Genomic DNA, 13,263 nt, shown 5'->3' on the forward strand with positions numbered 1-13,263 from the left:
CAGGGACAGGGCCTCCCCACCGGAAACGGCCAAGAGTGCTAGCCACAGATGACACAGGGGTCTCAATGGTGCTGCTAACCCCCCCTCGCGCCCCCCCCCAAGCTGCACAGCCCCCCGCCGCAGACCGGAGGAGTGGAGGAGTCCGGAGGAGTCTGCAGAGATGCCGCCGAAAGAAAACAGGAGCCTGGAGCCAGAGGGAGCTCTCTCCTGCTTCTGCACTTGCCCATTCCAGGAAATTTGCTTCTCTGCCCACCTCCCTCCCCCAGTTCAGACGGAAGCTCCTGCCGTGTGCAGTGACCAGCCTGATCAACAGCAGGGCCATTCCTTCCCCGCTCGCTCGAACAATGCCCAAAGCACTGGGGCAGCTCAGAGAAATTGCAAATCAAAAGGCTTTTTTTCTCGTCCACAAAAGCAGAGCTGGGGGAGCAACGTGATGGCCACTCCCTCTGCCAAGTAGCTTGAGTAATGGTTTTCTGAATCTTTAAAACTGAGTCACTATTTTTTTTTAATGGGGAATGATTAATTATAAACCACCCATTGGCAACTATTGCTTGTCCCAGGCTTCTTCAAAATGTGTTTCTTCCAGGGCTGCCCGGCTAGCTCAGTCGGTAGAGCATGCAACTCTTGATCTCAGGGTCATGGGTTCAAGGCCCACGTTGAGCACAGAGGGTTACTCAAAAAAAAAAGCGTGCAAACTATGTTTTTTCAAGAACCTGTGAAGAACACTGTTAACTATGCTTCTAAAAGCACTCCGTGCAGGCTGGTCAAATACTCAGGAAAGACCACAAGAAAATAATCGTGCTAATGCCAGAATGGGCAAGGCTGTCCCCCCCCCCCCCCCCGGCCACCACTCACCGCTGCTCCCGACCATTCTCCGAGCCCGTGCCCACAGCAACCGCGTGGCTGGGCGGGAGCCTCCGAGCGTCTCCTTGAAGGGAGGAAATGATGTCCCCAGTGCCCTCCTGGCACCTCTGCCCACCTCTCCAGAGGGTGGGACTGGACGTGATTTCTTTCTCTTCCTTCCATCTTCCCACAGTTTTTAGATTTTCTTTTTTTTTTTTTAAAGATTTTATTTATTTGTCAGAGAAAGAGAGAACACAAGCAGGGGGAGTGGGAGAGGGAGAAGCAGGCTTCCCGCTGAGCAGGGAGCCCGATGTGGGGCCGATCCCAGGACCCTGAGATCATGACCTGAGCCGAAGGCAGATGATTAACGACTGAGCCACCCAGGTGTCCCAGTTTTTAGATTTTCTATAAGCTGTATTATTCTCAGAACGAATATATATTCGTTTAAAACAAAGAAGCAACATAGCCTGGGTCTGTCCAAGTTATTCAGTCTCAGGAGGGAGAAGGAGGTGGGGCAGAGCACAAGGGAAGCCAGGGAACAGGGGAAGGTGAGGGTGGGCTCCTCAGGACAAGCCCCTCCAGGTCTGAGAGGGTTCACCCGCCCTTGGGCTCTGTGCCCTGTTACTTGTCACTTTCGCTCTGCTCTACAGCCCTTCAGCTCTGCTGGCCGGATCCCCTGGTCTGCACAAGGTCATGGTTCCTCCCCATCTGCCCCTGCTTGTCTGCTCCTGGGCGGCCCCTTCTTGCTCCAGCCATTCTTCCAGATGCATCTCCATGGCCCTCACTCCCACCCTGGGCGATGGGGGCAGCAGGGAGGAGCTGGCCTGCACACTCTAGCACTGAACGAAAAGCACGCAACTCGGCACCTGTCCCCAAGCAACTGCTCTGCTGTCTGGGGGGCAGGTTGCAAGCCTATGCCTGCCCCTCCTAAGAATGCAAGGGTTTCTGCGCTCCATCACGGGCAAGGCCAGAAGTCCTCACTCGGGGAGAATGGATAGTCAACACCACTAGGCACCAAGAGTCCTCTTCCTCTTGTCCATACTGTAATGTCAAACCGCACGAAGCCCAGGCCATCCCGAGCTAACGGTCCCCGTCGTGCTGAGGCTCCAGGGAAGGGAGATCTGAGTCAGGGGTCTGATCAGTGGAGTACCCCTGTTCCATCAGGAGGGAATAGCTGGAAAAGGCGCCAAAAAGTGAAAGCCCACAGGGGAGTGGGCATGTGGGGTCCTAAGAGGGTGAGACCTGCCTCTTCAGATGGAAGGGCACAGGCTCAAGGCCTCCAGCCCCAACAGGAGCCAGTCCCGCTCCTTCCTTCTGTTTATCCTCCAATCCCCTCGAGAATGAGCCCGCTGTCCCCCCCTTTCCCCCCAGCTCCTGCATAAAGCGCCCTGGAGGCAGGAGACAGTGGGGGGGGGAGGGCAGTCAAGGACTGGGAGCCTTCTTTGTTTGTCCCAAGGCCAGTGTCAGAAGCAGGACAGTGGTACCCTGCACCCCAGCTTCCTGCAAAGACAAGGGTTCTGCGGAGGATGAAAGCACATCACCTGGGACCGAAATCAGAAGTGTCCACTCCTGAAAACAAAGGTCCCAACATCGCCTCCCTGAATGCCAAAGCACTTGGTGTCGGGTCTCCCGGCCTGACGCTTACCATGAACTATGCATCTAGGAGTGGGGACAGCCTGGTGTGGAAGGGACAGGAGGCCCGAGTCCATCCCCAGTCTTGCCACGATTCACGGGCAGCCTCGGGCTCCTTACAGAGCCGCTGGCTGAGCCCCTCTTTCTCTGTGAAGCGAGCATTCAGACCCCGTTCCTGCCCCTAGCATCTCACCGTGTGGAGTCCTCAGCTCTCAGAGATCAGGAAGCACGTCTGTGTCTGTTCACCTCAGACAATACCAGCTTGAAAACATGGAATTAATCGATAGGTTTATTATTCTAATAGTTGATGACTTTGGTTTGGAGAAGGATGAGAGCCAGGTCCCGGTGCCCTCAGACAAATGCTGCTTCTCTCCCTGGAAAGCTCTCAGGGAGGGCAATTCCCACAACATCCCTGCCTCCCCTTCCTCGACAGGAAGTAACCCCTGGCAACCAATCCCACACCTGCAGGCCCCTCAGGCCCAAGCCATCCCAGTCTCTGGGGCGCTGGGGCCCCACCACCACTGGGGACTCTGCAGCACAGCCCTGGGAAACGGGGCCCCTCCCCGTTCTGGACCTCAGGTTGGGTGCCAGAAACCCAAACAGCTTTGCTGTTTTCCTACTTTTTTCATCTTCAAATAAACCTGCAAATGTCAATAATCAGAAAAACATGCACACGGAGACATATTTCTCAACTCTGTCACAGCCTGCAGTTGTTCTTGCCAGCAAAAACACGTTCAGCTTCCCGGCCGCACTTACGTAAGTGGTGAGCGAGCTGCCCAGCACACCGCCACTGAGGACGGGCTTAGTGCGCACCTGCCAATCCCACGGCCCTGGCTTCTGAGCAGGGACTCGGGTCTGGCTGACGGGCCACTGGCAGCGCGGGATGGGCTCCAGCCTCTCGGGTTGCAGAGGCCCAGGATTTCAGGAGGGGTCAGAGAGAAAACGGATCCCTGCTCAGCAATAAAGGCCTTCAGCTGAAGGGAGCGGCTGCTGAGAAGTATCCAGAAGGACGTGGGTCCCTGTGTCCAAATGCAGAATTTGGTCCTGGGGAGCCTAGAATACGTCCCCAGTGCTCTCCATCTACCAGCTGAAACACATTTCCTGATTTCCGTGTAATAATCATAATGCTCATTAGCCATCATGAGCACTTAGCATGCCCGGTGATTCACCCAGGAGCTTGCTGCTCCTCACAACCACCCTGCCAGGAAGGGAAGCTTGTCCCCGTAGCATGATTGAAGCACCGAAGTTCAGAGCAGTTCAGGAACTTGCCAAATTCTAACAGCTGGTGAGGTGGGGAGTCCGCATCTGCTCCAGCCAAGAGTCTCTCTGCCCCGGGGCAGGTGCCTCTCTGGGCTCCCCTGGAGCTCCCCCGAGCTCCCCCTTCTCTGGGCTGCCCACCACCTGTCGGTTCCTGCTCGTCTCCTGCCTTTCCACCCATCACAGAAGCTCCTGGAAGGGAGTCCTAGGTGTGAGGGAGGTGAGGGCAACAGGCCTCCTCAGGCACACCCTCCACCTGGAGTCAGGGCCCAAGCACCCTGACCTTCCCTAAGGAAGCAGTGTGTGACGCCCCCCCACACACACACACTCCTGCTCTCACCAGGTCACCCATTCCCATGCCTAAATGCCTAAAGTCCCCAGGTCCCACGGAGAGGTCAGGCCACAGGCTCTAAGCTGAGGCCCTGCCCCTTTCTCTAACCCACCCCCAACCCGCCTCTTCCCAGCCCCACCTCCCCAGACCCTGACCCCTGCCGGCAGCCCCGCCCCTCCTCTCTCCTGTTTGCGGTCCAGTACCTGCCTGTATTTGCCTTGTATTTGGCAGAGTTGGTGTTTACCTTGGCTCCCACCGTGGACTACACCCTGCTTGGGGAGAGGAGGCTCCTCAGGACCCATACAAAGGAGGTGCTGGATGCTGGCTCTCAGCCCCTCATGGTGACCAACTCCAGAGAAAAATGTGTAATCCTGCCCCAGAGGCCTCAGAGGTAATCTGCTGGCCAGGCCCGGAAGGTCTGGCCAGGTCACCTCCCCGAGATTATCACGTAATTAGAGAGAAAGACAGGGAAGGAGGGCAAACAGTCCAGCGGCCCCAGAGGCCCAGTGAGACTGACTCTGCCTCGGGCCAGAAAGGGGCTGGGCTGGGGGTGCTGGGCAGAGAGCCACCGTGGGGGCCGCAGCCCGCTAGCTGGGGCCCGGTGCCCGTGGGTCGCGTGGCCGGCCGGGCCGTGTCCACCTCTTGGCTGGCCCTCCCGGAGCACAGCCGTTCGCATCTCTGAACTCAGCCTTGGCGGGAGCCTGGCCCGCTGGGAGGCGGGCGGTGTCCTCTGCGCGCTCGCAGAAGGTCCTGCCTGGCGCCCCGGCCCCAAACGGCACCCACAGCCCACCCCCCTAGACCTGAGGAGCCGCAGAGTGGTGGTGGCGGGGTGGGGCGGGGGGCGGATCGCCTTCTGCTCCTCATCTGAGTGGTGGCCCCGTGGGCGTGCGCTTTGTGACAACTCACCGAGCTGCACTTTTACGCTGAGCGCTCTTGTCTGTGGGCGTGTGGCGCCGCCACGCACATTTGTATGAAGGCCCCCAAGTCAGCTCCCGAAGTCCCACGGCTGCCTGCGCTCGGGCCTGGGACACGCGCGCACACGCACCTGCGCGCCTCACTGGTCCGTCCAGCCCGCCCCGGGTCCCCAGGAAGGACGCGGTTCCCAACGGGCGGCAGGCAGCTGTGAAGCCTGGAGCCCCCGGCCTGGGACACTCTGAGACAGGAAGACTCGGCACTGTGAGTGCTCCCTACACCAACCTGCAAAGTCTACCTGATCCTAATAAAAATACCAACGGGAACTTTTTAGAACACGACAAGCTGATTCAAAAGGAAAAGTCAGCAAGGGCGGCCAGGATGATTCTGAGGAAGCGGAGGAAGGAGACAGGGATGGGCCCGACCAAACCTTAAAGCAGTATGATACCATCACAAACAGACGAGAAAGCATGGAAAAACTAGAAATGGCTCAGAAATAACAATAGCCGAAAATTGCTTAGTCTGCACTAATGAACTGCACACTTTAAAATGGCCAAGATGATAAATCTGATGTGTATTGGGGCGCCTGGGTGGCTCAGTCGTTAAGCATCTGCCTTTGGATCAGGTCATGATCCCGGGGTCCTGGGATCGAGCCCACATCGGGCTCCCTGCTCGGGTGGGGGGGCCTGCTTCTCCCTCTCCCACTCCCCCTGCTTGTGTTCCTGCTCTCGCTGTCTCTGTCAAATAAATAAATAAAATCTTTAAAAAAAAAAAATTTGATGTGTATTTTACCACAATCTTAAAAAAGTAGCTCAGTCTGAGCCCTGGCCACACAGAGGCACACACATATCCCACCCCGATCCTCCCAACAGTCTGTCTCTCGGAGGAGGAGGCCGGTGACACTGCCAGTCAAGGGGGAGCCTGGGTCAGACCCAGGCAACAGGCCTCAGAACGAGCGCTACCAACTACTCGCTACGCCGAGAAGCAGGATAAACCCAAGCATTTAAGCATTTGGCAGATTTGAAAGGTCACTTCTTTAAAATCAGTGGGGGAGGGGCGCCGGGGTGGTTCAGTGCGTTGAGGGACCTGCTCTTGATTTCAGCTCAGGTCGTGCTCTCAGGGTCATGAGATCGAGCCGCATGTGGGGCTCTGCACTCAGCAGGGAGTCTGCTTGAGATTCTCTCTCCCTCTGCCCCTCCCCACTCTAAGTAAATAAATAAATAAAATAAAACCAGTGTGGGGGAAATGGATTATTCAATAAACTGTAAAGGGACATTAGGTTATAACTGGGGAAAAAAAGAGTCACACCTCATGCATCAGTCTATGATAAACTCAAAATGGATCAAATATTTAAATGTAAAAAACTCTTCAAGCCACCAGAAAAAAAAAAAAGAAGAATAATCTTTTAAAATAATATTAGAATAGGGAAGATCTCATTAAGTATGCTACAACACCTAGACATCGTAGAGATTGATAAGTTCAACTACATTTTTAAAAAATCTGCACGGCAAACACCATCTCCCCCCAAAAAGTCAAAAGACAAATGACAAACCAGAGAAAAATATTCATAAATCACATCATAAAGGCCTAAATTCCTTAATATATGTAAGCAATAAGAAAAAGACCAACAACCCAAATTTTTTAAGTAGGCAATGAATATGAACATGCAGTTCATAGAAGTAGGTTAAGCAAATGTCTCTTAAACATGGAAACACCTATACAATCTCACTCAGATAAGGTAAATACTTCGGACAAAGGTGTAGGGACCCAGGCATTCGCTCATTGCCGCTGGGGGTCCGAATTGGTGCAGCTTCTATTCTCTCTCAAAATTACAACCGTACACGGTTTTCGACCCACAGACTCCCCTTTGGGGAACTTATCCTGCAGGTGTTCTCACACCGTGGTGTCATGAGTGCTGTGTGGTTGTTCCCCCCACCGCTGCCCGTCACGGCAAGACGAGAAACAAGAAGGTGCCCGCCAGAAGGAGATGGGTAAAGGACTCTGCGTATCCATGTAATAAGACACCCAGACATTAAGAGGAAACTCTTTATCTGCGTTCTTTCCTAGTCCACTGTGTGCAGTGGTCAAGAGGCCAAGCACAGGGCTCAGACCCAAGTTCCAACCGCAGGGCGTCACTTAGGACCTACGAGGCCTCAGGCTAGCTTCTCAGGCTCTTCAGATCCCACTTCCCCATCCATAAATTGGAAATGATAAGACTACGCACTTCAAGATGCTGTTGTGAGGCTCACATTCGATAATTAAGGTTAAAACCCCAGCCTTATTTTTCAGACGTACCTAATCTCTCATGAAATATGAGCAATTGGAGAGAGAGAGAGAGAGAGAGAGCGTGCAGGAGCGGGGGCGGGGGAGGGAGGGAGAGGGAGAGAATCCCAAGCAGACTCCACGCTGAGTGTGGAGCCTGACTTGGGGCTCAATCCCTCCACCCTGAGATCACAACCTGAGCCGAAACTAAGAGTCGGCCGCTTCATGGACTGAGCCGCCCAGGCGGCTCAACAATTCTTATCGCCACCGCATGAGTGTGTCTCCAGTCTTCTGCAGGACAGTCCTCAGGCTATAGCCTCCCCTCCTCCCATCCCAGTGGGCTCCCAGAGTCAATAACACCCATCAAGCCCCATTAATTTTGTGTTGGAAGTCTTGCCTGCCTAGGCTTGAAGTAACCTGCCCCACACTGGGGGGCAGCAAGACACAGGCCTGGAGGGCCCGACCCCACACAGAACCAGCTGCCTCCCCCAGGGCAAGCTCCCTGACAGTGACTGGCACTTGCAAACAGCCCCATGGAAAGGGCTGTGGATGCATAGGGGGGAGAAGGAGGTGTGCACGCGGCCTTCTGCACTGTTCAATACTTAAGACAGGCAGCAGACCCTGCCTGGGCCACACCAAGGCGTGGTGTTGGTGAGCCTCGGCTGTGGATGCTGTGAAGAGTGAAGGTGACCTTGGCGTCACTGTACTTTGCGGGCGGGGGGTGGGGGTGCACTCAGCAGCACATGTGATTTAGTGCAAATAGCGGGGTTCAGAGCTGGGCCTGTCACTTCCTCGCTGTGTGATCTTGGGCAAGTTGTAACCTCTCTGAGCCTCAGTCTCCTCTCGCCCACTCAAGGACTGTTTCAGCAGCTCTCACCTCCGCCAACCTGCTGCATCATTTCCATCAGCATGCAAGCAAGCTGACAGTTCAGTCATCTTTCTAGAAATCCCTTTTCTTGACCCCACTTTTCCAGCGAAGGCACACTCCATTTCTTTACCCCCTTTATAGCTCGCACCCTCAAAGAGCAGCCTGTGCCTGCCGTTCCCAGTTTCCCTGCTCCCATCCTCTTGTGAATCCACTCCCGGCAGCCTCCGGCCTCCACCATTTCACTGACACCCCTCCTGTGAAGGTCACCGAAGGCCTGCCTGTTGCTAGGTGCACCGGTCGGGGCCCAGCCCTGCTCTTGCCTGGCCCCCGCCCAGCGGGACACCGTGGGACGCCGTGGACTGCACCCTCCTCTTCGACAAGCTGTCCTCCCTGGGCTGTCAGACAGCAGCTCTCCTGGCTCCCTCCGACTCCACCGGCCTCAGCTCCTCCTCCTCCCCGACCAGCCTGAGAAGGGTGCACTGGGGCCTCCTCGCTCCTGGCCCCCAGCTACACTCACCTGTGTGAGGCCAGCCACCCCAAGGCCTGGAATGACACCTGCCGTTAACCGACTCCCATAGTCACACCTCAAGCCCAGTCCTCATTCCCAAACTCCAGCTTCCTGCGTCCAGCTCCTCAGCGTCTTCCCGCTGGTTGTCTGATGGAAGTCTCCGTTCCAGTATGTCCGGAACTGACCTCGTGATCTTCCCCTCCAACAAAACCTGCCCGTCCTGTGGCCTGTCCCACGTGCACAGTGGGTCTAACCCTCAAACATTCGGCTCCGTGCTGAGCAGAAGCGGCGCTCTTCTCTGCCCGCGGTTATCATAATGGCCAAGTAGAGAGGGAAGAGCAACAGATGCTTTTCAGGAAAGACAGCTAGGAGGTGGAGGGACACAGAGAACAGGGGCTGGAGAGGCAGCCTGGATGCAGGGCCTCAGGGCCACACTGCTAGGGGGAGAGCCCCGAGACAGAGCCCCGAGACAGGTAGGAGTGGTGGGGGGGGGGGGGGGGGGGGGGGGCCTGCTGAGGACCCGGCACCACGCTGGAAAAGGCCGACTCCGCCAAGGACTGCAGACCTCGTTGGATCTCAAGCCCAGAGGAGAGAGTAAAGCACACAGATTAATTACCCAAAGGAAGCCACCGGGGCCTCGCCAGACCAGAGGTTAAAAGCCTTCCTTTGCCACTCCAGCCCTCAAAGATTCTCTTTTAAAGACTCCTACCTTGATGGCAGCTGATGACATGACATTTAGCGCTTCCCCGCCCAGCTGGTGTCTAAGGGGCACTGAGTGTCCACACGGAGCCCTCGGCTCCAGAACCTAACGGGCCCTCAGTATCAGACAGGATCAGACTGCTAAAGGGGAGGCTGGAATTTCCCTGCCCAAAATGGGAGTATAAGGAATCTCTAAAGAGTTTCGTATTTCCTCCAGGCCTTCGTTCAAATGTCACCCTGTCCATGAGAACATCCCAGGCCCCCCCTCAGAAAGGCCAGTTCCACTGCCCCTACATATGCACACAGTCCCAGGCTCCCTCCCCTGCTGCATTTCCCCCCTTGGCGCTAGTAACCATCATGTTACGCATTTAACTCACATTTCCATCAACTGAAGCGCCAGGGAGCCAGGGATTTTTGTCTGTTTTGCTCATTTTTGCATCTACAGTTCTAAGAATAGCATCTGGAACAGTCAAAACACTTTGCTCAAATGCGGGAATTATTAGCTACTCGAGCCTCAGCACACGCTCTGCAGGAGGGGCTTTTCTATACCTTCTCTCCTCTCATCTTTACAGCCACCAATCAAGTATATAATTATTTATATTTTCCAGATGAGGACGGTGAGTCTCCAAGAGGTAAACTCACTCACAAAAGCTCACATCATTTCTACACGGCAGGGTTGGGCAGAGATCTGTCCGGCTCCAAGCCATGAGCACCACCCGTGACGGTGAGCTGTCCCCACGCTGTCCCCCGTGGAGAAGACGAGGTCTGGAGAGGGGTAAAGGAAGCTGCAGCAGGAAAGCTGGGGCAGACACAGGCCAGTGTCCAGCAGAACTTCCCAAAGTGATGGAGATGCGCTGTCCGTGTCCAGGACGCTACCACTACTCACACACTGCAGAGCAACCAAGAAACTAACATTTGTGATCTGACTTCATTATAATTAATTTAAATGGAATAGCCACACCTGGCAAGTGGCTACCAGGTCAGAGGCACGCAGGCCGGGTGGGACAGGGGAAGGAGGGTGCATATTTACAGCGGTGAGCACCCGGTTGCTTCGTGTAATCCTCACAAACACCCAGCACCCGGAGGGTGTGCTGACCCAGTCTGCCGAGGTCATGCGCCTGCCACCTGGGGTCTGGTTCCTCCGTCCGTCCCCATCTCCAGACAATTTGTCTTTGGGAAGTTGGTACCACAAGGCCTCAGACAGCTGGGTTTTCTCAGTCCCTCTCAGGGACTTACTGTTGGCCATGTTCAAGCTCCTTTTAGGGTGGAGTCTGGGTGGCTGGTCCCACAGAGGCCCCATAGGGCTTTACACGGACTCAGTGTTTGCCGAAATGAATAAACAAGGGCAGAGCCAAAGCGGGGAGAGAGATTTCTGGCAACTAGAAGCCTGAGGGGGGAGGGCTTTCCTTCAGCCTCTCAAGCACACACGTGAGCCAGTCATCCCCAGGCCAGCAAATCACAAGCATGTGTAGAAAAGGACACTTCCGAGCCTCACTGCCAGATCTCTCTCTTCAGTAAATCTGGTGTGGGGGCCAAAACTTAGCCAACACAGACACGAATTCTGATACAACTAGATCCAAAACTGCCCTTCTGAGAAATACTGATTTCGGGTGAGGCCAGGAACAGGTAGGCAGTGGGGGCAGGAAGAAGTCGCCTCAGGGAAGTTCAGAAGTCGAGACAGGTCTTTGAAGAGACTTAAAGCTGTATGTGCTTGTTTGTGCCCCGTCGAGCTCTGCAGAAGGCGGAAGGAACCTGAGTCACCCGTGTCCAGGACTTCCACGCCCAACACCTGAGTCCCCGCCGGTCAGGGCCCCCAGACGGCAAGCACACCTGGGCAGGCTGTCAGCTCTCGGGCACGTGGGCAGCCACTAACTGCGAGGAAAGCGCGCCTCCCGGCTAGGCGAGCCCCCAGCCTGGAGAACCGGCGGATTTCCCCTCACGCAGCATCAGCCTCTGCTGCCCCCTCCAAAGCGGGACAGTCACAGTCATCTGCGGCCTGCTTCCTGGACAATGTCTTTATTTTTATTCCCCAGCTTGTGGGCTGAGTCTGTGTGGGTGTGGGAGAAGAGCTGGGTATTTTCTACTTCTCTGCATTTTCCTTCTGAGCTGGGCTTTCACTTCCTCCCCCAACTCTCAGTTCTGCCTTTCCTGGGCTGTCCGGGCCTCGAGACCACCTCGCCCGTCCCTACAGACCACCAGGCAGATAGAGACTGACTTCAACGGGCTGCCCCTTGCAACCTCCTAGGAGCCAGAGGGCACAGCCACTACGGCAGGATCCCCCTGGGGCAGGTGCCCTGGGGTGTGGTGTGAGGAGCAACCGATGCAGCCAAGGGAGCCTGAAGCCTCATCCCCGCCTTGCAGGCCTCTGCACTGCAGTGGGACTAGCCCAGACCACAATTCCCTTCCCCTGGCCCCTTCTGCCCCAGCCCTCAGCCGGCGGGCACGGCTCTCAGCTGGCCCCCAACACCCCCCAGCTCTGCCTGCAGGGCTAGTTCTGCATTTGGGAGTCTTGAGGGTCTACAGCACTGGAGCCATGGAAGGGTGGGCCTCCGCCAAGGACCCGACAACCTCCCGTCCCAAACTCTCTGAACCTGTCTCCTCTGGAACAAAGTATGTTTTAGATCCAGCAGAGGCCCGGCACACAGGTGAAGGTACCTGAGGCTCCAGTCGACAGTGACTGCTCCCGGCAGGGCTCACCGTGTGCTCAGAACCCCTTTACTTCCCTCTGCCCAGAGCAAGGGGGTGTCACCATCCAGAAGGCAGGCAGCTCATCAGCCTGTGGCCCTGGAGTCCTCTCTCCCATCAGAGAGAGAGGTCGAGCTGAGGATGTTCTCCCAGGACAGGAGCCAACTGTTCCCAGAAACCTTCAGGCTGCTCCCCACAGAAGCCCTCGGACCCTAAAATCAACCTCCTGAGAAGCAGTGGCCGCGCCGGGCTAGAGGAGAGCCGGGACACACGGCTGGGCACGCTGCCAGGGCCCGCAGGAGGGCCCGGCTGCCAAGGGCTGATGACAGTCAACAGGGGCAGAAGTGCCCGCTGCCCTCTGCCTCGCCCTCCTCTCCTCTGCAAGGAGCCCAGTCCGCGCCGGCCCCAAGCCGACCGACTCCCGACTCGGGTGAAATTCCCGGCGCGGGGCACACGGCTTGCTGGCGCCCGGGGCTGCCGAAGCCCAAGCCCAAGCGAGTGCGGCGGGGGACCAGCCCTTCGCGGTCCGGGCCCTGGGGGCGGGGAGCCACGGGCCCCGGAGCTGCGGGCGCCGGAGGCTCCTACACGGGCCGCGCGGGCGGGAGACCCCACGCCGCCGGGACCTCTGCCCTCTGTGCGGCCCGGCGGGGCGCAGGCCGGAGGCTCGGGAGGCTTCCGACAACGCGCCGCGGCCGGCTCAGCGGGCAGGACGCGGTGGGGCGCCCGCGGGGACCTCCGCGGCCACCGCAAAGGGGCGCCGTCCCCCTTCTCCCGCCGGCCGCCCCCGCCCCCCAGGCGCGCGCGGCTCTTACCGGGCTCCGGGCAGCCCCCTGGGGCCAGGACGGCCCCCCGCGCGGCCAGCAGGGCGGCGAGCAGCGCGCAGCGCAGGGCCAGCATGTCTCCTCCACGGCGAGGCCCCGAGGGCAGTCCCTGGGCCCGGCGACGGCCCGGCTCCGTGTCGCCGCGCCTTCCCGCTGGCGCCCGCCCCAGAGCCCCGAGCGGCCGGCAGCGCAGGACGACACTGGAGGAACTCGCGCCCGAGCGTCCCCGCCGGCCCGCGGCGCTGTTACGACAGCCGAGCGCGTGGCGCAACCTCCCCGCGCGGCCGACCGCGGGCGCCGCTTCCGGCCACAGCGCCGCACCTGGGCCGGGGCACCGGAGACCCCAGCCCGGCTCGGGCCGCGCGGGGCACGCAGGGGAGGGAGCACCGCCGCCCGGTTCCGATCTCTGGTCCCCAGGCCGGGCTCGCGCTGTGAGAGGAGCGGG

At 57.7% G+C, this 13,263-nt stretch overlaps 1 protein-coding gene across 2 annotated transcripts in view; it reads right to left on the reverse strand.

Moving 5' to 3' along the window:
* Positions 1-13,016, reverse strand: part of IL6R (interleukin 6 receptor) — a 41,733-nt gene extending 28,717 nt beyond the window's left edge. For both annotated transcript variants that reach the window (XM_032398660.1, XM_032398658.1), the window contains exon 1: positions 12,810-13,016. In XM_032398660.1, the coding sequence (XP_032254551.1) occupies positions 12,810-12,894 (85 nt within the window). In that variant the 5' untranslated portion in view covers positions 12,895-13,016. The remainder of the gene's footprint in view (positions 1-12,809) is intronic.
* Positions 13,017-13,263: the final 247 nt, after the last annotated feature.

The sequence above is a fragment of the Phoca vitulina genome, unplaced genomic scaffold (assembly GCF_004348235.1).
Source record: "Phoca vitulina isolate PV1807 unplaced genomic scaffold, GSC_HSeal_1.0 scaffold118, whole genome shotgun sequence".
Lineage (NCBI taxonomy): Eukaryota > Metazoa > Chordata > Mammalia > Carnivora > Phocidae > Phoca > Phoca vitulina.